This window comes from Sus scrofa, chromosome 7 (genome assembly GCF_054392235.1).
Source record: "Sus scrofa isolate SSC_HxYL_T2T_F1_AM1 chromosome 7, Sscrofa_HxYL_maternal_Yorkshire_Landrace_v2.0, whole genome shotgun sequence".
Lineage (NCBI taxonomy): Eukaryota > Metazoa > Chordata > Mammalia > Artiodactyla > Suidae > Sus > Sus scrofa.
Window position 1 is genome coordinate 102,324,676 of NC_139389.1, and position 27,781 is coordinate 102,352,456.

Sequence of the window (27,781 nt, forward strand, 5' to 3'; positions counted from 1 at the left end):
TGATGCTGTGGCTGTTTGTGTAGGCCAGCAGTTGTAGCTCTGATTCGACCTCCCAGCCTGGGAATTTCATATGCTGCAGGTGAGGCCCTAAAAAAACAAAAAGAAAGAAAGAAAGAAAAAGAAGTACCCTGGAGTTGGTGGTGTCTCTGCAGCACAAGGATGTTGGTTCAATCCCTGGCCCAGCACAGTGGCTTCAAGGATTCAGTGTTGCCGCAGGTGCGGCATACGTAGGTTGCACCTGTGGCTCGGATCAGATGCCTGGCCTTGGGAACTCCATAACTCCATATGCCGTGGGACAGCCGAAAGTAGAGAAAAAAAAAAGCACCAGAAGTTGAATTTGTAGACTCTCAAGTTTGAGAACCTTGTCTTGGATGTGGTATTGGAGGTGTGTGAGGGAAGGAAGGGGTTAGCAGGGACTGACTAAGCCTGCTGGTCTAGAGCACAGCTCAGAGGCAAGAGACTTCTATTTCTAAAATAGATTTCTAAATCTAAAAATGACCATTATGAGACACCTAGATCTACTAAATATTTAAAAGATCCTTCTAGAGCCTCCTTGCCTACCTGCTTGCATCTCTCACAAGCGTTCTTTTTCTTTCTTTTTTCTTTTTTTTTTTTGTCTTTTCTAGGGCCGCACCTGTGGCATATGGAGGTTCCCAGGCTAGGAGTCTAACTGGAGCTACAGCTGCCAGCCTACACCACAGCCATAGCAATGCCAGATCTGAGCTGCATCTGCAACCTATACCACAGCTCACGGCAACGCCGGATCCTTAACCCACTGAGCGATGCCAGGGATTGAACCCACAACCTCATGGTTCCTAGTCAGATTCGTTAACCACTGAGCCATGATGGGAACTCCAAAGCGTCCTACCTTAATAAATCTATTTCTTGCCTATCAAAAAAAAAATAAAATATCTTTCTAAGTGCAGAGCTATGTACTAACAAAAAAACAAAAAAAGGAATCCTCAGGGGTAAAATGAAGAGGAAAAACCAGAGTGGTACTCAACTCTGGCAGCTGAGTTGGGATGGGTGAATGCCTGGTTTCCCTTTAGTAATGAAAGGTTCAAGGTTGAGTTTTAACATCTGTGGAGACAGAGATGAGTTCTGGCCCTTGGAGGCTCCAGATGAAACTGAAACTTCCAGGTAAAGTCAGGACTATCAAAAGGCTTTATGTGAAATAAAAGAGTGGACAAAAAGAAAAGAAAAGAAAAGAAAATCATCCAGCAGCACAGGAAGATGACAGAACAGCTTCTCAAATTTAACCAAGGCTCTCGGGCAGAAAAAAAGAAAACTAAAGACAATGAAAAGTGTCCCCCAAGCGCCTGATGTTATTGGTTTAACATTAGAATTTATACGATCTGTGGATTAGGAACCGTAAGTTCTGGGCCAGTGATACCCCTGGGAGACCTGGTAGAAGCTAACATAGAACCTCTCTCCTGGAGGAACAAGACCTCAACCCTGGTCACTCAGAGTCCCCACAGGGGAAAAAATGTCCTTAGAGAAGATGAATGTATGATCTACCATGACTAAGTACTTGGGAGAATAACCCTTAGTGAGTGCAAGTTCATGTACATAACAAACTGGACTCAATCCCCCAAGAAATTCTGTTAATAGAACCGTTGGCAAAATACCATAAAATCAGTGAGTTCAGGAGTTCCCTTGTGGCGCAGCGGGTTTAGGAGCCAGTGTTGTCACTACTATGGCATGGGTTTGATTCCTAGCCTGGAAACTTATACATGCCTTGGGTGCAGCCCAAAAAAAAAAAAAAAAAAAAAAATCGCTGAGTTCAAATCGAAGACACAATAAACTGTTGAAAATATAAAAATAAAACACTAAATAGACACTAATAAAAATACATCCAAAAAGATCAGAAAAAGAACCAAACGGAACTGGTAGACATGAGAAATGTTTGCACTGAAATTAAACATTCAGTGGATCCGTTGAACATCAGATCAGGTGCCACTAGAGACAGAGCTCACGGATGCAAAGCCAGGCCTGAGGATGTCACCCAGGACATCATGTGACACAGACGAAGACTCAGGCTGAGCCATGGATGTCACAATGGCAGGATCCTTCTGGAGGTTCTAGAAGTGGAGGAGAGAGGGCAGGAGAGGCATTGCTTGAAGGCAGAATGGCTTAAAAATTTCTAGACTTGATGAAAGACTTGAAGCCTCAGATTTAAGAAGCAGGATGACACTAAGCAGTCTACATTTTTTGAAAAATCCATTCCTTCTCATGTAACATTCCAGACATAAGCAGCCTAGCTCTGGGGAGAGATTAGCTGCACGTTTGATGGTGGTTCACCCCTTTGTCCACATTCCAGCCCTTTCCCTTTGAGCATATGACGCAAAGGTTGCCTTCATTCCTTCTGCTCATATCCCATTGGCCAGAACTTATTTACATGGTCATACCCAGCTGCAGGGAAGATTGGAAAGTGGAGTCTTAATTCTGGATTACCATGTGATCTATTAAAAGTCAGAGCTTCTATTCACATGAGAAGAAAGGGGGGAAGAGATAGTAGTCTTTAATCTAGATTTGGGGAGTTCCCATCATGACTCAGCAGTAACAAACCTGACTAGTATCCGTGAGGGTGTGAGTTCAATCCCTGGCCCTGCCCAGTGGGTTAAGGATCGTGCATTGCTGTGAGCTGCAGTGTCGGTTGCAGATGTGGCTTGGATCTGGTGTTGCTGTGACTGTGGTATAAGCCGGCAGCTACAGCTCCAATTTGACCCCCTAGCCTGGGAGCTCCCATATGCCTCGGGTGCAGCCCTAAATACAAAAAAAAAAAAAAAATCTAGATTTTAAGTCTCGGAGTTCCCAGGTGGCAGAGCAGAATCCAGAATTGCTGCATCTGTAGATCGCAGCTCTGGCTCAGGTTCAATGCCTGGCCCAGGAACTTTGGTATGCACCTACACAGCCAAATAAATAAAGATTTAAAGTCTAGAATAATAGTAGTAGCAAATAGAAATATATATATGTATGTATGACTGAGTCACTTTGCTGCATAGCAGAAATTGGCACAACATTGTAAATCAACTGTACTTTAATTTTAAAAGAAAACTCGAATAGAAATAGAGCAGATCAGCAGAGCAGCTACTGAAAATGGAATAAAGTCTATTAACTCAGGGCAGGGAAAAGAATAAAAGTATAGAAAAAAAAGGAGTGACTAGAAAATACAAAATGTAATAGTAGAAATAAATCCAAATGTCTTGGTTATAAAGAAACTTATACAAGACTGTCTATTGCAGCATCCATGAGTGAAAAATTGAAAATACTCTAAAATGTCTGTTGACAGGGGGATGGATAACCATGTTAAGGATATTTGTACAATGGCAATACCACTTTGCAGTTAAAAATCAGTCAAGTAGGAGTTCCCGTCATGGTGCAGTGGTTAACAAATCCGACTAGGAACCATGAGGTTGCGGATTCGGTCCCTGCCCTTGCTCTGTGGGTTAACGATCCGGCGTTGCCGTGAGCTGTGGTGTAGGTTGCAGACGCGGCTCGGATCCCGCGTTGCTGTGGCTCTGGCGTAGGCCGGTGGCTACAGCTCCGATTCAACCCCTAGCCTGGGAATCTCCATAAGCCGAGGGAGCGGCCCAAGAAACAACAACAACAACAACAACAAAAAGACAAAAAAAAAAAAAAAAATCAGTCAAGTAGGAGTTCCCATCATGGCGTAGTGGTTAATGAATCCGACTAGGAACCATGAGGATGAGGGTTCAATCCCTGGCCTTGCTCAGTGGGTTCAGGATCTGGCATTGCCGTGAGCTGTGGTGTAGGTTGCAGACACTGCTCCGATCCTGCGTTGCTGTGGCTCTGGTGTAGGCTGGTGGCTACAGCTCCAATTGGACCCCTAGTCTGGGAATCTCCATATGCTTCGGGAACGGCCCTAGAAAAGGCAAAAAGACCAAAAAAAAAAAAAAAAAATTTCAGTCAAGTAAAGCTACTTCTATAAGATCAATAAATCTCAAAAACCACTATTGAGCAAAAAAGATCAGAAGGCTATATATACGTAGAACAACACAGTTTATATAAACTTTTAAAACCTGCACAAAACAGGTGTGTTTAGGGGTGTGTATAAATGAGGTAAAAATGTGAACACAACCAAATGTAGGGCAAATACTTGGAACGAGAGCAGTAATATTGGGGAGAAGTACACTGGAGGCTCCAGCTGTATATAGTGATCCATTTCTTAAAAACACCAGAAGCACATATGACAGAAATTAAGATTTGACAAAAGTGAATTGTGATTTATGCTTTTAAAAAAATTACTCTCTGTGTGTTTCTGCCAGCCTCAGATGTTTCATAATAAAAAATGTGTTGGCGTTCCTGCTGTAGTGCAGCAGGTTAAGGATCCCATGTTGTCTCTGCAACGACTTGGGTCCCTGCTGACACGCAGGTTCAATCCCTGGCCTGGTGCAGTGGGTTAAGGATCTGGTGGTGATGGGGCCCAGAGGTTCGATCCCTGTCCCAGGAACTTCGATATATCGAGGGGGTGGCCAAAAAAATTTTTTGTTTGTTTGTTTTTGTTTAAATGCCTCTGTCCCCTATTCTCCAGGGGCCTTAAATACATTATAAATAAATACCTTTTTCCACAGACCCTTGGGCCTGGGTAGCTTGAACTTTTCTAATATTGGCCCCTTATCTTAGACTGTCTTTGATTGCTGTCAAAGTAACTAGAACTTCTTTTGCTTTGTTTTTTAGGGCCACACCGGTGGCATATGGAAGTTCCAGGCTAGGGGTCCAATCGGAACTGCAGCTGCTGGCCTACACCTCAGCTACAGCAATGTGGAATCCGAGCCACATCTGCAACCTTCACCACAGCTTGCGGCAATGCCAGATCCTTAACCTACTGAGCAAGGCCAGGGATCAAACCTGCAGCCTCACAGACACTAATTGGGTTCGTTGCTGCATAGCCAGAATGGGAATTCTACATAATTTCTTCCCATAAAAATGTTGGGGTCCAGAGCGTGACTTGGGTAAAAAAATGGGAAGCGTACAGACACAGGGCAGAAGAGACTAGGGGTGTGACAGACACAGGGCAGAAGGGACTGGAGGTGTGGAAGGGGAGAGAAAGAAGCCTTGACTAGGAATCATGGGCTGGGACATTTAAGTAAGGTAGAGAGCTGGGACATTAGCCCGACACCAGACCTCTTGGCAGGAAACCGGATGGCCATAAACACCCCGTTGCTCAGTGTTGGGACTGTGCCTGTCCCCTGCTGTCATCCCCAAACCAATAGGTCGGGTTCAAAAATTCATTAGAGGTTTTCCCTAGTACGTCAATGTTAGTGTCAGGTCATAGGAAGGGGTGGCTCAGGTTTCTCAGGAGAGCTCCTGCTGGGGCCGGGCCCTGGTGCCCGTCCCTGTCACTTTTCCCAGAACTTACTTGTTGGTCATCGTCAGTATCCACCTGCACCCTGGTGAGCCAGCTCAGCTGGGTCCCTCTAGCCAGGCCCTTCACTCGCCTGCCCCCTCCACCCATCCACAGCGCCCACCTGCCCTGGAGATTGCATTCCCTGCACAACTGATGGCCGCTCACTGTCTGCAGGTGGTCGTGCAGGGCAGGTCAAGCTTGGGTGCTTCCCAGGGGACCTGCCCTGCCCAGGATCAGAATGCCACTGGCTGCTAAGCCTTGGAAGCGAGCCCTCTCCTTCCCCACCACACAGCTGGCTCATACCTGACTCCCTCTTGCAGAATTGCCATTTGAGACATGGCATCGTCTGTGCTAAAAAGCAAGTTTTTAAATTTTATTGGAGTATAGTTGATATACGATGTTGTGCCAAATTTTTTTTAAAAGAAGAAATGTCCAGGCTCCCCGATAATGCCTCCCCTCCAGCTAAGAGGGGAGAGGAAGGGCGAGGAGAGAAGGCAGACCAAACTCTCCTTCTGCTGGGACACCTGTCACGGTCTGCTGTGCCCTTGCCAGGGCCGCCCATTCCGAAACCAGGTGAGCTCCGGGCTCACTTTCCCTTCGGCACAGCCGTCGAGGGAATGGATCACGTCTTGAAGTTCACTTCTTGCCCTGCTCCCGGGGCCATTTCCCCAGCTCTCTTCTTGGTGTATTGAAGAAGTCACAGAGGTAGTCAGATCAATTTAAAACCTGATGCTGGAGTTCCCGTCGTGGCGCAGCGGAAACGAATCCGACTAGGAACCATGAAGTTGTGGGTTCGATCCCTGGCCTCGCTCAGTGGGTTCAGGATCCAGCATTGCCGTGAGCTGTGGTGTAGGTTGGAGACACGGCTCGGATCTGGTGTTGCTGTGGCTGTGGTGTAGGCTGTCAGCTGTAGCTCTGATTCAAGCCCTAGCCTGGGACCTTCCATATGCAGCAAGTGTAGCCCTAAGAAGACCAAAAAAAAAAAAATTTATTTTCTTCCCCTCTGTTTCCTAAAGGGATTTGAGTGGAGAAGACATTATGTAATAAAATATCCCTCATGGAGTTCCTGCTGTGGCTCAGTGGCTGATGAATCCAACTAGGAACCATGGGGTTGCGGGTTCAATCCCTGCCCTCGCTCAGTAGGTTGGGGGTCTGGTGTTGCCGTGAGCTGTGGTGTAGGTTGCAGACATGGCTCGGATCCCACATTGCTGTGGCTCTGGCATAGGCTGGCGGCTACAGCTTCGATTGGACCCTTGGCCTGGGAACCTCCATGTGCCGCGGGAGTGGCCCAAGAAATGGCAAAAAAGACAAAAAAAAAAAAAAAGACCAAAAAAAAAAAAAAAAATCCCTCATTTTGGAGCTGGAATGTTTTTAACTCTGGTGCCTCTTCCTGAGGCCTGTTCTAGTGGGACTGTGTGTCCTTCCTCTTTTCTAGAATCTCTTACTAGTTTCTTCATCCAGGCTTTTGAAATACACTGACTCAGTTTTATATTTATATATACCAAAAATTTGTAGTTCAGGCCTTTTTTTTTTTTTTTTTTTTTTGAATATATAAATGGTTCCGTTCAGTCGCCTTAAACAAAGGAACAATGACTGTTGCTCCTCCCCTCTCTGACCATGGATTATACAGAGGCGGCAATTCAGTTTAATCACCGGCTTCACACACAGCATGTGGATAGAACTCAAGGTCCAGACAGACATATTCTTAAATGCCTCAGAATTTATGAAAAGGCTGGGTCCCATAAAAGAAGAATGCTAAGGCTGTTAGAACTGGGTGGAAATAAAGTCTGGGTAAAGTCATCACAGAATCAGCATTAGCACATCTCTTTTGCTAGAAGATTCAGTTTGCTTTGAGAGCAGATGTCTTCTCGAACTTTTACTCACTGTGTATGAGGGTTTGTGTACATAGTTGTCGTTTCCGTTCCTAACCACACACACACACCCTTTTTTTTAGGGCCGCACCCACAGCATATGGAAGTTCCCAGGCTAGGAGTTGAATCAGAGCTGCAACTGCTGGCCTGCACCGCAGCCATAGCCACACCAGATCTGAGTGGCATCTATGACCTACACCACAGCTCAAGGCAATGCCGGATCCTTGACCCACTGAGCAAGGCCAGGGATCAAACCCACATCCTTATGAACACTAGTCGGGTTCTTTACCACTGAGCCATAGTGGGATGCCCCCCCCCCATTTTTAGTAAGACCCATGTAGTATTTCTCAGGAACCATTGTCTTGCTAGAGTTTTGTATAAAGCCATTCAAGAAGAGTCCTGTGCTGATGGGGGCCTGGCCCTGGGATGTTTGCATCCCTGAAGGAGTCATTCACTTTGCTTTGTTCTCTGCGGTCAGTCTACTGCTTTTCAGAGTGTGCTTTTCATCTGCATCAGGATCTCCTGGTATTTTCTTTTCAAGTGCATTCCCAGGTCCCTGCCTCAGATCTACTAAATAAAAACCTCTGTGGCCCCAGGAATGTTTCTGTAACGAGCTCCTGGGGATCCTGATGCCCCTGAAGGTGTGAGATCTTCTGCCAGGAACTCCTGCCCTGACCGCGTTCCTGGGCCCCATTCACCTGTCCGTCTAGTGGACGCCTTGTGCCCCAGGAGCCTCAGAGGGGATTCTGGGCTGGGGGTGGGGGTGGAGCAGAGGATCCACAAACAAGACAGCGTCCTTTGTTTCCTGCCTCTTCTGCACTCAGACACCAGGGCAGCCCCACAGTTGTGTATTTTATATATTTGGAAATAAGCATGCGATTTCAGTTGGACAAAAGATCTGATAGTAAACAAAAAGTTGAAAATCATTGTCTTTGATTGTAGCACACTTGGAACCATTTAATAGCTAAAATTGGGGGCTGCAACCTCAAATGCTTGCAAGCAACTTAGATGAGGGAGGCAGGAGGGTTCTGGGGAGGATTCAAGGAAATGTGCTATAGCGGAGGAGGAAGCCAGGCATTGTCAGAAGAAAACCTAACCCGAGTGTGTCCAGATTTCCTGAGGGTTTTTTGTTTTGTTTTGTTTTGTTTTTTTTGTCTTTTTTGTCTTTTTTGCCATTTCTTGGGCCGCTCCCATGGCATATGGAGGTTCCCAGGCTAGGGGTCTCATTGGAGCTGTAGCCACCGGCCTACGCCAGAGCCACAGCAACGACGGATCCGAGCTGCATCTGCAACCTACACCATAGCTCACAGCCACGCTGGATCCTTAACCCCCTGAGCAAGGCCAGGGATCGAACCCTCAACCTCATGGTTCCTAGTCGGATTCGTTAACCACCGAGTCACAACAGGAACTCCCCAGATTTCCTGAGTTTTCAAGAAAAGCTGGACCTCGGGGATTGCATGTGATATCTGGGTTTTTATAGGATGTGAGATATGAATGTGAGGGGCACAGTGGCTGAGGGTGTGGTAGACGCCGGAGCCAGTGCTCCTGAGTTTGAATCCTGGCTCTGCCTCCTGGCTGTGTGACCTTAGACAAGTTACCTAATCTCTCTGTGTCCATGTTTTCTTATCTGCAGAACAGGGATAATAATAGGACTTGCCTCTTAGGATAAGGATGAAGATGAAATGAGTTGATACATGTAAAGTGCTTTAACGAGTGCCGGACATACATCAGGTGGTCCTGTTTGGTTATGTCTGGGTCAGCTCAGTGCCCACAACACTGTAAGTCTTACCCGATGCTCTGTTGGCTAATGGTTGGCAACCTCTGACTTAGCGCCATTCTTTCTTGGAGATGGATCATAGGTAAGATGACCATGTAATTTATCTTCTAACCCAGGGCGCTTTGGAGAAAGAAAGGAAGGCTGTGTTACTCATTATACTGGATGACAGGTAAACACCAGACTCAACCAGGCTGCCTGGTCTCCCTGATCCTAATGTATGTGAAAATCCAAAAAGTAGCTTGTTTCTGCAAACTTCTCAGTAAGTGCCAAGTTATGCACATGAGCTTGACAAGAGGCATCTTGTGATCTTTACAACAACCCTAGAAGGTGGACAGTCGTTACTCTTTTTTTTTTTTTTTATTGTCTTTCCTCTTTTTAGGGCCACACCCACAGCATATGGAGGTTCCCAGGCTGGGGTCGAATTGGAGTTGTAGCCGCCAGCCTACACCACAGCCACAGCAACACCAGATCTGAGCTGCATCTGCGACCTACACCACAGCTCATGGCAATGCCAAATCCTTAACCCACTGAGTGGGGCCAGGGGTCGAACCTGTGTCCTCATGGATACTAGTCAGATTCGTTTCCACTGATCCATGACGGGAGCTCCTTACTACTTTTTTATTGGTGAGGAAACTGAGGCACAGAGAGGTTAAGAAATGTATCTAAAGCTGCACTAGTGGTGGAGCCAGTCAGGATCCAGAGCCTTAGAGCTTATCTGGACCATTCTCTCCTTGAATGCAAAGCAGTGGTAAGAATGTTGAACCCCCCCCCACACACACACACCCCCCAAATATTAAATACTTCAGCAAGCAGTTAAGGACACAGGGGGGAAAAAAAATTTTGAATCCTTTTCAGAGGTTGAAAAGGGTTTAAGAGGTTCCCTTTTCATAGCTGAGATCCCCGTCTGGGTAGCTCTGGGCTGGGACCACCACTCAGCATGCAGGCTGGTGCTAAGATCAGGAGAGCGCCCCCTGTGCCTGCTGCCACCTTGGGACCAGTATATCACAGGGTCACCGAGTGTAACAAGGAGCTTGGTTATATCCCAGCTTGGTGCCAAGTGCATTTCATCAGGTCGCTGCAGCCTGTTCTAGGGTGACTTATAAGTCTCTGGTATGAGCCGCAGCTGGTGAAAGTGGATCCCGCCTAAAAGTCAGCCTCCCAAACCTGACACCTCCTTGGCTGCCCTGTCACCCAGATGCATAGACTAAAAGGACAACTGAGGACACAGTCCTAGGGAACCCTCTGAGAGGAGAAACAGAATCCTGATAAGGGGAGCCTGCCTATAGCCTCAGCCTTTCAGAGCTCTAGGGGTGGCCCTTTGTGTGAGTGTAAAAAGCCATCTGCCATCATGAGATGCGTTGATGCTGGGGTTAAAAGACAAGTTCAAACTCCCCAAATGACCCTCCGGCATAGGCACTCCTCAGAGCGCTCCGAGGACAGTGGAGAAAATGTATTTTCATAAAAATGGAAGGAAACATGAAGTTAAGGATATTCAAACAAGGAGGTCAGTATGATGGTAATTGTTGGAGCACAGTGATGGGTGTTCCAAATTGTTTCAATGTTCATAAGTTCGTTTTAGAGAAAGGGGGATACTCCAGCATGAAGGTGAATACAAAACTCTTTGAGTCTTTTTTTTTTTTTTTTTTTGTAATGGCTGCACCCATGGCACCCTGGGCCAGGGACTGAATCCGAGCCACAGCTACAGCAATGCCGGATCCTTTAACCCACTGTGCTGGGCCAGGGATCCAACCCGTGCCTCCCCAGTGACCCAAACCCCTGCAGTCAGGCTCTCAACCCACTGAGCCACAGTGGCGACTCCAGGCTTTGAGTCTTGAGTGTCCTTGCCTGGAGGATGAGAATGGCTGGAGGGTCAGCAGCAGTGAGGACCGTGTGACTGTCAGGCCAAGGCTGGGAGGAGACCCAAGGTTTCCAAGAGGTGCCTTCTTTTCCAGCTGCTTTGGTAATGGCTTACCTTAAAGGATGTTTAATATTAGAATTTTGCACACCATGTTGTCCATAACAGAGTGATTTCTGACTCTGACTAATATCATTGACCACTCTTGACCCAAATGGAAATGGCCAGGTGGGAGGATGGACTCAAATATGTCCTGTTCTTCCTTCTGCCTTGGTGTCTCCATCTGTAAGGTCAAGAATATGAGTGATCCTTTCCTATGGAAATCTTAGGTCTTCGAGCTACAGATAGCAGGTGTCAGATCCAAATGAAGGTTAATCTGGGACACTTGTCAAGAATCTAGAGCCTTCCCATTCAATATCTCATTGTATTCTTAAAATTTTAATGCTCCCAATAATTGTATGAGTTAGAGGTATTTCCTGGGCAGAGACTCCCATGCTGGTTAGCTTAAGCATGGGACTTTATTAGGAGGATCTTGAACAGCTCACAGAACTGACTAGGTAAATCTGTATACATTTTCCAGGGAAGCCCCCTGGCCCTCATCTCTGGTCTCCTGATCCCACATTTCAGACTCCCGGGCAGAGAATCAGGGATCACACTAACCTGGTCCCCGGGGGGCCACCCCTACGTGTCAACAGTCACTCCCAGGTAGAATTTTTTTTGCACCAGGCAGCCTCCCCTGGAACCATAATATTGGTTTATTCTGTGCTGTTATCTCCCCCACAGCGACAAAGGTCCAAGGACTGTTTGATTTTGGAAAGGCCATCTGGCTCCAATTGATGCCTGAGTCTGGCCAGAACCAACCTACCCTTTCAGACTTGAGTCAAGAGGTTCCATCATGATTATTAAACCCAGGAGAGGAAGGAAAGAAGAGATGCGGGCATCCTTGGCCTGAGCACAGGAATGCCTGTCAAAGGCGGTCCTGTCCATTGGGAGCCCAAGAGGCATTTTTGTCCCACAGGTTGAGAACCTCGAGTTTTATTTGGGATCCTCGGTCCTTTCAAAGGGAATGTGTACTGAAAACCTCTCTCTCCCACAAACCCCAAGGAGGAAGAAGATGGATGGAGGGAGGGTGGCTCTGAGAAAAGAGGTGCCCCAGGTTCTCAAACTTGAACTGCTCCGGTAGTTTTCCTTTCACTGTCTAGCACCAGGCTGGGGGCTCCTTCTCTTCTATCCTTTCATCAAGAAACAATTGTGATGCAGAATTTCAACTAAGAAGGTGAGAGATGGGGAAAGAAAGAAGGGATTAATTAGTTCACCGGCAAATAATCAAGCCAGGGTCCAGGCCAAAGAAGGTTGAGTAGCTGGAAAAAAAGGGCCAAATCTGGAGTTCCCGTCGTGGCTCAGTGGTTAACAAATCCGACTAGGAACCATGAGGGTGCAGGTTCGATCCCTGGCCTTGCTCAGTGGGTTAAGGATCCGGCGTTGCCGTGAGCTGTGGTGTAGGTTGCAGACGCGGCTCGGATCCCGCGTTGCTGTGGCTCTGGTGTAGGCCGGCAGCTACGGCTCCGATTAGACCCCTAGCCTGGGAACCTCCGTATGCGCAGGAGTGGCCCCAGAAAAAGGCAAAAATACAAAAAAAAAAAAAAAAAAAAAAAAAAAAAAAAGGGCAAATCTTCAGGATGAGGTGGCCAAAGGCTGGATGAGAGCCTGGAAATCCAGGCCTGTCCAGCCTCCTGGAGGACAAGGCTGGGAGATGCCTCTGAGGTATGTTTCCTGAATACCTGTTCCCCCGAGGCAGGGCCAGGAAGAAAGTAGCTGCCTGACTAGGCCCCTGGGCCCTGACCAGGGGAGGGTGAGAGTGGAAATCCAGCCCAAACTCTCCTCGCCTGGCTTTGAGCTCTCGAAGCTGCTGAGATACAGTGTGAGTTGTTCCCGAGGCTTCCGCTTATGTCTGGTCCCTGATGAGCCCAGTGTGTAAAAACATTGGTCCCTTTGCTTGGGCCAGTTGGCATGAGATTCCAGAATTGCCACATTCCTCAGACCCTTACTGGTAATAAGATTGAATTTAAAAAATTATCTGAGTTCCCTTCGTGGCTCAGTGGTTAACAAATCCGACTAGGAACCATGAGGTTGCAGGTTCAATCCCTGCCTCACTCAGTGGGTTAAGGATCCGGTGTTGCTGTGAGCTGTGGTGTAGGTCGCAGACACGGCTCGGATCTGGCGTTGCTGTGGCTCTGGCGTAGGCCAGTGGCTACAGCTCCGATTGGACCCCTAGCCTGGGAACCTCCATAGGCCCTAGGAAAGACAAAAAGACAGAAACAAAACAAACAAAACAAATTATCTGTATCTATAAGCTATATATATCTTGAACCTCTATTTGTTTAGGATGAAAAGAATCAAAGAAGGTGATACCTGTGAATGCCATTTGCAGTCAGTGGTGTCCTTGACAGAAGGGGATGAAGTGTTTGTCCCCCGAAAGTGAGCTGATAACATGGTGGGGGCTCTCGTGGGAGCATGTTGCACACCAGGCACATGGCGAGCAGGGGTAGGGTCCTGCCTGCAGCCCAGTGCTGAGAGGAGAGGGGCCTGGGGAGGAGTCCAAGGGCAAGAGCGAGAGTGAGGATGCTCAGGAAGGATGACCGTGGTACTGCTGCCCCTCCCTGGCGCCCTGCCTTCTCCTCGCTCAGCAGAGAGGACAGCAGCTCGAGGCTCTGCACCTGCCTCTGATATTCAGAATGAGAGAGTGAGGGTTGATCCTGACGTCCGTGAGCCACCTGAACTGTGCGGTTGTGTATCTGCACAAATTGCTCGAGTTGCCGTGATGCCATGGTCAGGACAGGGACACCACAACTCTGTCTCCCCTCCCTCTCTGGGCAGATGCAGGAGCTGGAGCAGAGGCTGCTGGAAGCAGAGCAGAGAGCAGAGAACGCGGAGACCCAGGTAGTGGGGCTGGGGGTTGGCGGGGGTACTGTTGGCCTTTCCTGACCCTTCCTGTGGACACACGTGGACACATCACACTGCTAAGCTCCTTACATGGATGAGGAAGACCAGCAGTCATGTGTAAGACCTTATGAACAAACAAGGTGCCTGGGCACAAAGGAATCTTGGGGTGAGAGTCAGTGCAATGGGGTAGTGGGTGGGTTAGTCCAAATAGGCCAGGTTATGCCGAGGTGCCCAGTGAAGTCCGACCTGTCAGCAGTTTATCACATGTGGTTCTCACTCAGGCTGCTTCTCCATAAAGGGCTGGCCAGGACTCCTGCTTCCCACAGTGATTTGGGATCCAGGCTAATGGAGGTCCCCGTTTTCCAGCTGAACCAGCTGGAACATGCAGCCTCCTTGGTTGCCATGGCAGGAAAAAAGAGCTGGGTGCTTGTGTGCCAGCTCTTAGACTTCAGCCCAGAAATGACGTGTCATTCCACTGAGGCCCATTGGCTGCAGTGAATTCTAAAGCCATCTAACTGCAAGAAGGCTGGGAAGGATCGGGAAGTTCACGGACATTCAGTGAGCAGCAAATGTCTCTGCCATAGTGATCTTGGAGCTGTTTGTCCTGCCCAGCTTGTCCCTGCTGGGGCCCAGAGTGAGATGGCCCAACACCCAGCTATTCCTTCCTGGCTTTGTCAGTTCCTTCTTTTGCCCAGATGAGGCTCATTAAATGGTCATTGAATTGATTGGCCCCAGTTGCCCCGGGTGTGGATTCTGCCAGCGAGTCCCAGGCGGGGGCATCAGGAAGCATCCTGTCCCTCCCATGTTGGTGGCCATTTCACACACTGTACCCCAACCCTAGGAGACGATTGGTACTTTTCAGGTGGGTGTGATGGAAGAAAAGGTGAAATTGTCCAATCTGAAGAATGTGGACTCAGCAGGCAGCCTGCACCGGAAGTACCAAGATTTGCTGAAAGCCATGCAGGGCAAAGATGAGCTCATCGGCCAGCTGGAGGCGCAGCTGGAGAAGCAGGTAAGGCTGACGCACAGGGGAACACCGCTGCCCCTTGCGGCATCTGCACTGGCTGCCCACAGCTCCCTGAGAAGCGCACCTCAGCTAGCACCTTCAGGAGGCTGTTCTTTCACGTGATGATGTGATTATTGGAAGGTGCATGAGGAGCTAGGCCGGGGAGATGGTGGGAAAGGGACCTTGGAGGCTGACGGATCTGGATTGAATCCCACCTGTAGCACCTGTCACAGTCCATCTGTGAGCAGATCCCTTCAGCTGCGGATTCTCATCTTACACATTATAAAAGAGGGGTTGTAGTATGTCATAGTGCTGCCGGGAGAATGAACTCAGGATTCTGGGTACCGTATCAGACATGAGGTTGGTGTTTGGTAAAGAGAGCTTTTCCTCTTCCCCCTGGCCTTGCGGCCTGCCAACCTCTGGGACACGATGCTTGCCTGTAGTATCAGCAGCACAGAGCTGGACCGTCAGCCTTGGTCACCTGGTTGGTCAAAGTTTCCCGATGAACCTGAGTAGGCAGAGGCCAGAGTTGCCACCTCCTCTGAAAAGCACGCAGGAGCCCAGGAGAAGCTGCTGCCCGGCATTCCAGCCACAGTCAGCACCTTTGCTCTGGAGCAGCTTTTGGAACACCCCCTACCCCTCCCCTGTGCCCAGCTTCCCCCTCACAATCCCATTAACTTCATCCTCATTCTGTCCCTTCCCTCTGCCGTTGGTCTTAGCTACCAGTTGAGTGCCATCATTTCTTTTTTTTTTTTATTAATTAATTAATTGATTTATTTGTCTTTTTGCTATTTCTTGGGCCGCTCCCGCGGCATATGGAGGTTCCCAGGCTACGGGTCTAATCGGAGCTGTAGCTGCCGGCCTACGCCAGAGCCACAGCAATGCAGGATCCAAGCCGTGTCTGCAACCTACACCACAACTCATGGCAACACCGGATCTTTAACCCACTGAGCAAGGCCAGGGATTGAACTCGCAACCTCATGGTTCCTAGTCGTATTCACTAACCACTGAGCCACGACGGGAACTCCGTGCCATCATTTCTAACCAACGTGGTCAGACAACTTTCGGTTTCTGACAGGTGTACTTTCCATGGTGCTCTCAGCTGATCCTCCCAGCGCCTTCGCACTGTCACGGGCACATTTGTAACCACTCGTCAGTGTGCATGGAACATTTCCTCGCGAGATGTGCCTCCCGCAATGTGGGGGGAACCATCTGTTGCTGAAGAATCATGGGAAAATCGAATGTTAACACGTGGAATCTCTTAGGGCTTTCCCGTTGACTTTAGCTACCTATCTTCTCTTTTGAGTGGTTCATAGTTAGAAGAGGCGGCACCTGGGGATGGGGGGGGCACCATAATTCCTGCTAAAGCTTAGGCCAGGGAACAAAATCCCTTTACAGTAATAATAGGTCCAGACCCGAATAGAAAGAATGCTGTTCTACAAGTTAGTGGACCTGGTGTCAGTCCCTGCTGTGCCACAAACAGACAGAGGCAAGTCCTTTCATCCTCTGGGCCTCTGTTTCCACAGCCACATAAAGATTAGGGAATCAGAGTAGGTCAGAGGTTGGCCAACTTTGTCTAAAAGGGCCAGGCAGTAAATATGTTTGGTTTTGTAGGCTACATGGTCTCTTGCAGCTCCCCAGCTCTGCTTCTGCTGCCTGAAAACAGCCCTAGATAATACAGAAATGAGTGGGCAGGGCTGTTCCAGGAGGGACCAGGTAGAAGGCTGGCTTTGGCCTGCGGCCAGTTTGCAAGCCCCTAGATAACCTCACGGGCCCTCCAGCTCTGAAATACCGGGAATCAGACATTTTCATATTCTCATCTCATTTCCACATACTCCCTTGTTTGGAGCTTATGTTTATCGTCTTAGTTTCGAGGGAGTTTTTACCTTAAAAGTGGATCTGAAGTCATTATTGCCGATCTCCAAACGACTCTGAATATACCAATTATCTCCATGCTTTTTATGTTTTTAAATGTTTTGGCTGTGCCCACGGCATGCAGAAATTCCCGAGCCAGGGATGGAACCTGCACCACAGCAGATAAGCCTCAGAGGCAGAGTCGAATCCCCAAAGCCTATATTTTGTTCTCCCCTAGGCTGCTATTTTATAGATACAGATCTTGCTTTTCCATCATTTTATAGTGGTTCCCTAGGTATCTCTGGGGGAGGGGGTTTAGTTCCGGGACCCCCTACAGATACCGAGATCTTCAGATGCTCAAATCCATTATATAAAAGGGCAGAGGACAGTCAGCCCTCCACATCCACAGAATTAGGTCTGTGGTTGGTTGAATCCACCAATACGGAAGCCTGAATGCTCCCTGTTCTTTTATGTCAGGCACTGGAGCATCCTTGCATCTTGGTATCCAGGGGGCGTCCCCAGTAGATACCAAGGGACCACTTTATACCCTTGAGTATTTCGAGGGAATTACACGCATGTGCTAATTTACCTTTGTTTTTTGTCTTTTAACTGTAAAGGTAATACATACGTAGAGTACAAAATACAAAAAGACCGGAAGGGAATAAAATGGCAGCGTTTTTTCCTCCTTCCCCAGTCCTTCGTTTCCCCTCCTCGCTGTTAACCCCTGTTCACGGTGACTGCTTCCTGTGCATCAGAGCGCAGCCATTCTATTTTCATTTTGTTTATTTAGCCAAGCCCTTATTTGTGTACACTTAGGTTATTTCCAGTTTTGAGTTTTTTGCCCTTGTTGCCTCATCAAATAGCAATGCAACCAACGATCCCTAAGCAGTGGGTTTATTAGATCCGCAGTTGAGACATTTAAAATGTTGACACAGTGTTCCCCCAAAAGGCTTTGCCGGTTTGTATACTTTGGGCTGCTTTTCAACACCCTTGACCATTTGAAATAAATATCAACCTTTTAAGTTGTGTTAGTCTGGTAGAGGAGAATGATTATGTCTCACTTTTATCTGTATTCTTAAAGTCATAATTAAGATTGCACAGCTTTTCATGGGTTTCTTTTATTTATTTGCTATTGATTGTTCACATCCTCTGCATGCATTTATTGGTTTGTTCATTTCAAATTATCCCCTTTGTATGTAAGTCATTTGTGTTGCAAATCATCTCCAAATTGGTCTTTTCGTTTTGCTTAAGGAAACCTTTTTTTTTTGGGGGGGGGGCATACAGTAATTTATACAGATGATATAGATTTATAGGTCTTTTCCTTCATGTCTTTTTGGGACTTGTATTATGCATAAGGAAGACTTTTCCCACTTTAGTCTTTTTAGGGCCGCACCCATGGCCTGTGGAGGTCCCCAGGCTAGGGGTCAAATTGGAGCTGTAGCTGCTGGCCATGCCACAGCCACAGCAACTCGGGATCCGAGCCGCATCTGTGACCTACACCACAGCTCACGGCAATGCAAGAACCTTAACCCACTGAGTGAGGTCAGGGATGAACCCTCATGGATCCTAGTCAGGTTCGTTAACCACTGATTCACGACGGGAACATCCAAGAATATATTTTTTTGACTTCACCCACAACATGTGGAAGTTCCAGGGCCAGGGATCAAACCCATGCCACAGCAGTGACAATACCAGGTCTTTAACCTGCTGAGCCACTAGGGAACTCCCAGGAATACTTTTTTAATTTCATAAATGAGCTGGATTGTTTATGAATGGGCGCACCTGGAGGGGCTCACCTGCATCCAGTCATTTGATATTTCTTCTCAGGGCCTCCTACTCCCAATTCCCTACTAAACCAGTGACCACCATGACTAACTAACGACCCTTGTCTGTCTTGCAGAAGCAGATGAGAGCTGAGGAAGCAAAAATTGTTCAAGAAAAAGCTGCAAAGATCAAGGAATGGGTGACGCTGAAATTAGCAGAGGTGGGTTGGGAGCTGGGAGGGCCGGGGCTGGGGTTGCTCCTGTCTCCCTGTGTTTTTTTTTTTTTTTGCCTCCATCTGTTGGCAGGGCCTTGCCTGCCTTTCCTTTCATTAACCATTTGTCCCCCGTTCAGCTTAGACGAGACACTTCACTTCCCTTGCCCCTTCCTGTTGTGGTGGCTGCGTTTCCCTAGAGTGCCTGGTCAGCTTTGTGTCTGGGGTAAAGGAATGGGTCTCACTCACTTTTTTTTCTTTCCTTTTTTTTTTTTTTTTTCTTTTCTGGCCACTCTGTGGCATATGGAGCTCCGGGGCTGGGGATCAGATCCACCTACACTGCAGCTGTGACCATGCTGGCTCCTTTAACCTGCTGTGCAGGGCTGGGGATTGAACCTGCATCCTGGTGATAGGGACCGCCAATCCTGTTGATCCACTTCTGTGGGAACTGCCAAGTCTCACTTCTGAGGATCCCTGTCAGTTTCCTCCTGAGGCGCACACACAGTCTTGACTGTCCACCCTCTCCACTGTCTCCTCTGTCCTCTCCAGTCTTTATAGCTTTTTTTGTTGGTAAAAGACATGTAAAATGCAGAGTTCCCGTCGTGGCTCAGTGGTTAACGAATGTGACTAAGAATCATGAGGTTGCGGGTTCGATCCCTGGTCTCTCTCAGTGGGTTAAGGATCCGGCGTTGCCGTGAACTGTGGTGTAGGTCGCAGACGTGGCTCAGATCCTGCGTTGCTGTGGCTGTGGTGTAGGCCGGCGGCTATAGCTCTGATTAGACCCCTAGCCTGGGGACCTCCACATGCCGCGGGTGTGGCCCTAGAAAAGGCAAAAAGACAAAAAACAAAAACGTAAAACGTACTATTTGAGCTGTTTCTGAAGTGTACAGCTCAGTGGCATTAAGTACCTTCGCAGTCTTGTGCACCCGTCACCACTATTCCCAAAACTTTTCATCACCCCAAATAAAAACTCCGTATCCATCAAACACTAACTCCCCATTGTCACTTCCTGTAGTTCTGCTTTCCCTCTTTGTCCATCCATTTCCCTACTTCATCACTTGCTACAGCTTTATTTAGAAACAATTTCTTTTTTTTCTTTTTTTCTTTTGTCTTTTTAGGGCCGCACCCATGGCACATAGAGGTTCGCAGGCTAGGGGTTGAGTTGGAGCTACAGCTGCCAACCTACACCACAGCCACAGCAACATGGGATCCGAGCTGTGTCTTTGACCTACACCACAGCTCACGGCAGTGCCGGATCCTAACCCACTGAGTGAGGCCAGGGATCAAACCTGCAACCTCATGGTTCCTAGTGGGATTTGATTCCACTCAGTGGAAGTAAATGTGGGTGTTCATTTCAGAATCAGTTGTTAAGCTGTTCATTGATGTGGTGTGCAGTTTTTTTTGTGTATGTGTTGTTTTACCATTTGGGGGGAAAGGTTAAAAATACCTATGGAGGAGTTCCCGTTGTGGCGCAGTGGTTAACAAATCCGACTAGGAACCATGAGGTTGCGGGTTCGGTCCCTGCCCTTGCTCAGTGGGTTAAGGATCCGGCATTGCCGTGAGCTGTGGTGTAGGTTGCAGATGCGGCTCGTATCCCGCGTTGCTGTGGCTCTGGCGTAGGCTGGTGGCTTCAGCTCCGATTCGACCCCTAGCCTGGGAACCTCCATATGCCGCGGGAGCGGCCCAAGAAATAGCAACGACAACAACAACAAAAGACAAAAAAAAAAAAAAAAAAAAATACCTATGGAGTTTCCTTCGTGGCTCAGTGGTTAACAAACCCGACTGGTATCCATGAATATATGGGTTCGATCTCCTGGCCTTGCTCAGTGGGATAAGAATCTGGGCATTGCCGTGAGCTGTGGTGTAGGTTGCAGATGTGGCTCAGATCCCGAGTTGCTGTGGCTGTGGAGTAGGCCAGGCGCTATAGCTCCCATTCGACCCCTAGCCTGGGAACCTCCATATGCTGCGGGTGTGGCCCTAAAAAGGCCAAGTCCAAACAAACAAACAAAAAACCTAGAAAGGAAAGCACAGGGGCTGCCAAAGGGAATTCTGTCCCCACCCAAACCAGGTAGCACAGAGGGAGGAGGAGGTCAGAACTCCAGGGAGAGTCAGCAGTGGGGTGGGGGGCACCGTGGTTTGGTTTTTTTTTTGCAGATTTGATCTTTAAGAAGGATTTTAATCTGATTTTGAATTATATGTCTAAACCTGTAGGCTGAGTATCCTAAGGCTTCATTTTTCTTTTCACCTAGCTTGAGATGGAGAATCAGCACCTGAAAAGCTGTAATCAGCACCTGGTGGAGCAGGTGGGAGCCCTTCAAGATGCGCTAGAAGGTAAGCAGGCCAGCGCGTGCACACATGCATGCGTGCGTGCCTGGATGTGGGTGTGGCAGGGTGTGAGTCTACTTCTGTTTTGTAGATAAGTCCGTTTGTGTCATATTTTAAATTCCACATATAAGTAATAATCATATGGTATTTGGCTTTCTCTGTCTGACTTCACTTAGTATGATCATCTCTAGGTTAACCTATGTTGCTGCAAAGGGCTTTATTTCATTCTTTTTTATGGCTGAGTAGTATTCCATTGTGTATATACCACATCTTCCTTATCCATTCATCTGTCCATGGAGATTTAGGTTACTTCCATGTCTTGGCTGTGTTATAGTGCTGCTGTGAACATAGGGGTGCACCTATCTTTTTGAATTATAGTCTCTTTTGGGAGGGAGCTCTTAATATGCCTGTTTTTGCCCCAACCACAGCTCTTCAGATGACACCTTCAGGAAAGCTGCTGGTGGCCCCCCAGGGAACCGTGGAGCAAGATTCTGTCCCTTCAGGGCCAGGAGCCCAGCCAGTGGGGCAGGACAGTGATACCCGGGCCCAGAGTCCCCTGAAGGCAGCCATGCCTGCACCTTCTCCAGGTCCTCCGCAGAGCAAGGACTCTGTTCCTAAAGCAGGAAGCCCCGTGGAGGATTCTGGTTCCGTCATGGTCCACCCTGGAGAAGTATCAGAGACCAAGACCCCTCCAACCCATCTAGGAAGGCAGGGCTCTCCTGGCCAGCTGTGCGTGAAGCCTCGCACCCCCAGGCATGGTCTGGTCTCCTGGGGTGAGGGCCTGGTCACTGCTCAGGGAGGGATGCTTCCTGGGACAAAGACCTCTGCCAGGGAAGGTGGCCCCGGCTGCAGCCTGACCCTGCCAAAGGCTCGGGCCTCCAGCACTCCCCGGGACAGCATCCAGCTGGCCAAGCGGCACCACAGCCAGCCCCAGGCCGGCCCTGGGCACTTCAGCCACGTGGTGAGCATTGAGATCGGGGCCCTCTCAGCCCTCCGCCCTGCCAGCCCTCCCAAGGCGGAGGCAGAGCTCCGGGAGGAACCGGAGAAGATGGAGATGGAGGAGCAGCCCCCAGCAGGGAAGGAGGAGGCCCCCGGAACAGTGCTGGAGGAAGTGGATTTGGGGAACAAACCGCCCACACCCCCTCTGCACCGGTTTCCTTCCTGGGTAAGAGGTTCCCTGGGGACAGGGCAGTGGGGCAGAGCTGACGATGACATGAATGCTGCTTGTCAGGCAGAGCCACACATTGGGAGTTGGATGAGGCTGTCACCCTCATGCTGCTTTGCAAGATGGTTACCCCCGAGCCTGCCCAGACCACCCCACCCTCATTGGGCAGAGCCAGGGCTTCTGACTGATTGGACCATGGTTGGCTCTCGTTTCCTGAGCAAATGCTTACCATGGGCCACATGCCTTGCTGGGTGCTTGGTGCATGTTTTTTTTTTTTTAATAATGATTTTTATATTTTCCATTATAGTTGGTTGACAGTGTTCTGTCAATTTTCTACTGTACAACATGACTCAGTCACACAAACGTGTGTGTGTGTGTGTGTGTGTGTGTGTATGTATAAATATACACATTCTTTTTCTCACATCATGCTCCATCACAAGTGACTGGATATAATTCCCAGTGCTCTACAGCAGGATCTCATTGCCCAGCCATCCCAAATGTAATAGTTTGCATCTCTTCAAGGAGGTTCAGTGGGGTGGCTGAGAGCACAGGTCCCAAGATCTAATCATTAGGGTTGAATCCAGAGTTCCCGTCATGGCTCAGTGGTTAATGAATCCAACTTGAACCATGAGGGTGCGGGTTCGATCCCTGGCCTTGTTCAGTGGGTTAAGGATCAGGCGTTGCCGTGAGCTGTGGTGTAAGGTCACAGATGCAGCTCAGATCCCGCATTGCTGTGGCTGTGGCGTAGGCCAGCAGCTACAGCTCCGATTGGATCCCTAGCTTGGGAAAACCTCCATGTGCCGCGAGTGTGGTCCTAGAAAAGACAAAAAAAAAAAAAGGGTTGAATCACTAACTGTGTGAGCCGAGTCAAGCCACTAAACCTCCGTGCCTCAGTTTCCTCCTTTGTAAAATGGGGATAATAGCGCCTGCTTTATAGGGTTGTCGTGAGGATGAGGTAGGTGAATGCGTATTTGCTGAGTAGCTGCAGTGGTGGTTCACAGTCAGTGGAAAGGTTGAGAGGCTCTTGGAAGGGGTCTGGCTGTGTGGGAACTCCATCAGAACCATCCCTCCTCTGTTCACTGTGGTGTTGTAAGTCCAGATGCTCTGGATCCCTAAAGCAGACATGGGCAGGAGGGCTCGGCTCCATCAGGGCCCTCAGACAGGACCACCCTTGTCACAATGGGGAACCATGGTGGCCAGAGAACCCAATGTCTCCTCCCGAGTGGGACCAGCTGGGCAGTACCCATGTGGGGAGAGTCCAGACAGAATTCAGAGGATGTTTCTTAATGTGAGGGAGTCAGCTGGACCCATTTATCAGTTCAAGAGTTCTTTTTTCTTTGACCCTGAAAATAAACTTGTTAGGCCCTCCATAACCCTTGGTAAAACACTCCTATATTTGTTCAACCTAAATCCTCAAGCTTCACTTTCATTTCCTTATCTTAAGTGAGACTCCTGTCCTTGGTTGAATTCCACCACCACTGCTGGCAAGAGTAATCTTTTTTGGGCCTAATTTTGCTGGTTGGACCCAATTTATCTGCCGTCTATATGCTGGGAATACCCTGCCCCAATTTATCTGCCCTCGGTGCCTGCCCATGCCCCCTCCATCCTGGAAATCCCTCCTTGCTGCCCCCATCTCTTCTCTTCCCATGCCTCCAAGTACTGCAGGCTCTCCTCCCAGTCCTTGCCACCCCTCCCTCTCTCCTCTGGGAACCCCAGCACTGCTGCTCCCCTCTAGGGTGACCCCAGTGGCATCCACCTCCCTTCCAGCCCCAGCTCCCAGCTCAGCTGCCTCTCTGAGCCAGGCCTCCCTTCCCAGTCCTTAGGACTCACGTGTCACCTGAAGAGGTCTTTGTTTCTCTTTATCTTGAGCGGAAAGGAGATTTCAGGAAGGATAGGCGGGGCCTCTGGGCTTAGGAGTGATCCAAACCCTGCTTCAGACCCAGGGGACCGAGAGGGGTGAGGGGAGAGTTGAGAGTGGAGGTTCTATCCACCTGTCTCCTCCAGAGCAGGGTTCAGGGCTCCGGGTGAGCTAGGGCTTTGAGGTTGGCCCTGAGGCCTGACTGTGATGTGACTGACACTGTCACCACAGGGAAAGCATGTGTCCCGGTTTCCAAACAGTTGGCTTACAAATGGGCATACCTTTGCCATGGGGCTCTGAAACCATCATGATCAACACCCCACCTTCTAGGACTATAGGATGGGTAGGATTCAGAGAAACAGCTCACTGACCCCTCTTCTCCTGGAATTCCTTGCCCTGGAAATGTTGCAGGGAGAGAGGGAATGAAAATCGCCTGCAGGGCACTGTCTATACTCCAGGTGTTGTGTATTATCACCTCCATTTTAGAGCCCAGGAAAGTGAGGTCCAGAACGGGTGTGACTTGCCTGAGATCCTGCAGCCAGTAACTGGCAGGGTGTGGATGCACACCCAGGTCTGCCGGCCCCCAAAGCCATGCCTTTCCTCCACAGGCTGGGAGAGGCGGGGTGGGCGCGGGGTCGGGGCTGGGGTAGGGGTGGGGGTGGGACGGGTGTCCTGACCCACTAGGTCTTCCGCTTCCAGGAGAGCCGGATCTACGCGGTGGCCACGTCAGGTATGCGGCTGTCGGAGGTGTCTGCCAGAAGTAACACCACGTGCTGCGGTGAGTTCCCGGGGAGCGGCCCGTGGTGGGTAGGGTGGGCTTGCAGGAAGGAGACTCTGAGCAAGGCCCAGGGCGAGGTCACCTGCAGCGCGTTCCCTCTTGCAGCAGCTGAGGTTCAGAAAGCACAGGGCCAGGGCTCCCAGGGAGAGAAAAGGAAGCCACGAAGGTGCGGCTCATCAGCACAGGTGGGCGTGGGCGTGAACAGAGTTGTAGCCAATTACAGAGCTGGGAGGGACTTTAGAGGCGGGCTCTTCCAGCTGTGCCGCCCACCTGCCCTGGCTTCCATTCTGCAGGGCAAGGACTGTGAGCAGGGTGGGGAGCCCCCAGGGCCTTGATTTAGATAAACCCCTGGAGGAGCTGCATCCCCCCCTTGAGTGGGACTGAAGAAGGCCTTGGCACCCCGGCTGAGATCTGTCACTCAGTTTGTCGCCAGAGTGCTGTTCCAGGAAACCCCTGTCTGCAGGGCCCTCTCTCCTCCTCCCTCAGTTCAGGTCTCTGCCTGCCCTGCACCCTTTCCTGGGTCATGCATCTAAGTGGATCTCCTCCCTCTTCCCCACTCTCTCTAGCCTCTAGCCCTCCTGTCCTCGGGTCCCCGGGGCCTTTCTCTGGCCTTGTCTACAAGAATGTCACCGTGCCTGTCTACACAGCCCTGAAGGGGGTAAGAAGCTCCTGTCTGAGGAGTGGGTGTCCCCATCTGAAAAGGCCCGGATCTAGCAGGCAGTGGCTGGAATGGGGCTCTATGGTCAGGCCTCGGCACACATGGCTCTGGGCGGGGAGCTCAGTTCCCCATATGTTATTTTATTTTGTTTATGGGATTTTTTTAAAAAATCTTTTTATTTTGTAATTTTTTTTCTTCCAGTGTTATTGAGCTCTAATTGACGTATAGAACTATATAAGTTGGGTTTTTTGGGTTTTGGTTTTTTTTTTTTTTTTTGCTTCTTTTTAAGGCCACACTTGTGGCATTGGAAGTTCCCAGGCTAGAGGTCAAATTGGAGCTACAGCTGCCAGCCTGTACCACAGCCATAGCCACAGCAATACTGGATCCGAGCCGCATCTGTGACCTACACCACAGCTCAGGGCAATGCCAGATCCCCAGCCCACTGAGCAAAACCGGGGATTGAACCTGCGTCCTCATGGATACTAGTCCACATGGATAAAAACGCATAAGTGAAATTTCCTCTTATATAACTTTTCCCTAATTCCTAACCTTGGAGGCAACTGCCATTAATGATTTGGTGTTTGTTCTGTAATGCCCTCTGATACATTTACAAATGCATTTATGCATTTTGTCTCTGTCTCTCTTTCTCACACACACACACACATAAAGAAGATGATATTATACATGTCGGACTGCCCCTCATTTATTCACCCAGCCATGTGCCAAGTCTTCCTGGCCCAACTCCACACAGAACTCTGCCTCCTTTTGTAGGGATGTCCAGTACCCCTTGGTATAGAGGCTCAAAACTCCTTAACCTGTTCTCCACTGATTGACAGTGTAGGTGTATGTCTCAGTTTTTCTCTAAAATCCATGTCGTGATGAGCATCTTCAGGCAGATATTTCTCTGCACGCTTAGATATACGTATTTCGGTAGGACAGCATTCTAGAGGTGGAATCTATGGGCAGATGATATGCATGTTTTAAATGTTTTTTTTTTTTTTTTTTTTTTTTTTTTTTTTGTCTTTTTGCCATTTCTTGGGCCGCTCTCGCGGCATATGGAGGTTCCCAGGCTAGGGGTCTAATCGGAGCTGTAGCCACCGGCCTACGCCAGAGCCACAGCAACGCGGGATCCGAGCCGTGTCTGCGACCTACACCACAGCTCACGGCAACGCCGGATCTTTAACCCGCTGAGCAAGGGCAGGGATCGAACCCGCAACCTCATGGTTCCTAGTCGGATTCGTTAACCACTGCGCCACCACGGGAGCTCCTAAATGTTGACAGGTAGTGCCAAATGACCTAAAAACGCTTTATCACACTATAGAGTACCCTTTTCCACAGTTTCCCCAAGATTGAGGTAACTGCTTTTTATTTTTTATTTTTTTATTATTTTTATTTTTATTATTTTTTGTCTTTTTTTTTGCCATTCCTTGAGCCGCTCCTGAGGCATATGGAGGTTCCCAGGCTACGGGTCAAATCGGAGCTGTAGCCACCGGCCTATGCCAGAGCCACAGCAACACGGGATCCGAGCCACGTCGGCAACCTACACCACAGCTCACGGCAACACCGGATCCTTAACCCACTGAGCAAGGCCAGGGATTGAACCTGCAACCTCATGGTTCCTAATCAGATTTGTTAACCACTGAGCCACGATGGGAACTCCGAGGTAACTGCTTTTTAAATATTTGCCAGTTGACACGATCTCTCAATTTGTCATGTCCACCCCCTCTTAAAGCTCCTTTCTCATGCTTGGCACATGGCGTGGTTCCTCTGGCCCCCTGGTGGCCGGGAGCCAGTGGGTCAGCAGGCCACGTGTTCAGCCCAGTTAAGGCAGCTCCTTTGGGGACCGTGGAGAATGGTGTGTGGGGGAGGGAGAAGTGTGGGGGTGAGGACACGGGAGTAAGCTTGTAAGGTCGAGAAGGGGTCGTTGTCCTTTGGGAACCCTGGCTGGGTGATGGCGACCAGAACAGGCCACAGACCCCGTGGAGGAGGAAAGGCCAGGAGCTGGTTTGTCCTCAGCACATCAGGAATGGCCACTTAGGCCCACGGGGCATGTGGCACTAGAGAGCCAGTGCACATGGGATGAGGCTTGTTTTGCAGCCTGAGCTGCAGTGGTGGAGGGGCTTGTCTTGCAGAGAGCCACACAGATCAGCACGGTGCCTTTTGTGGACGAGTCCTCTGGGTCTGACGATGACTGCAGCTCCCAGGCGAGCTTCCGAACTTCAGTGCCCTGCTCTGAGTCCAGAAGGACCAGTGGACTGGGCAGCCCCCGGGCCATCAAGAGAGGTAGCAGGAGGGGTGCAGGGCAACAAGGGGCCCCTCCCCTCCTCCCATGAGCTATCGTACTT

The 27,781-nt window shown here is 49.3% G+C and overlaps 1 protein-coding gene across 4 annotated transcripts in view; it reads left to right on the forward strand.

The window, feature by feature from the left end:
- Positions 1-27,781, forward strand: part of PLEKHH1 (pleckstrin homology, MyTH4 and FERM domain containing H1) — a 61,144-nt gene that overhangs the window by 12,041 nt on the left and 21,322 nt on the right. For 2 of the 4 annotated variants that reach the window (XR_014811012.1, XM_084969534.1), the window contains exons 3-10: positions 13,752-13,814; positions 14,680-14,829; positions 18,578-18,661; positions 20,902-20,983; positions 21,406-22,142; positions 24,700-24,778; positions 25,345-25,436; positions 27,569-27,719. Coding sequence is in view for 1 of the 4 variants with exons in the window: in XM_084969534.1 (XP_084825660.1) it covers positions 13,752-13,814; positions 14,680-14,829; positions 18,578-18,661; positions 20,902-20,983; positions 21,406-22,142; positions 24,700-24,778; positions 25,345-25,436; positions 27,569-27,719 (1,438 nt within the window). In the remaining 3 variants the exon portion in view is untranslated. Of the gene's footprint in view, positions 1-13,751; positions 13,815-14,679; positions 14,830-18,577; positions 18,662-20,901; positions 20,984-21,405; positions 22,143-24,699; positions 24,779-25,344; positions 25,755-26,505; positions 27,720-27,781 lie in introns of all 4 variants that reach the window. The other 2 variants (XM_084969535.1, XM_084969536.1) reach the window with 2 other exon arrangements.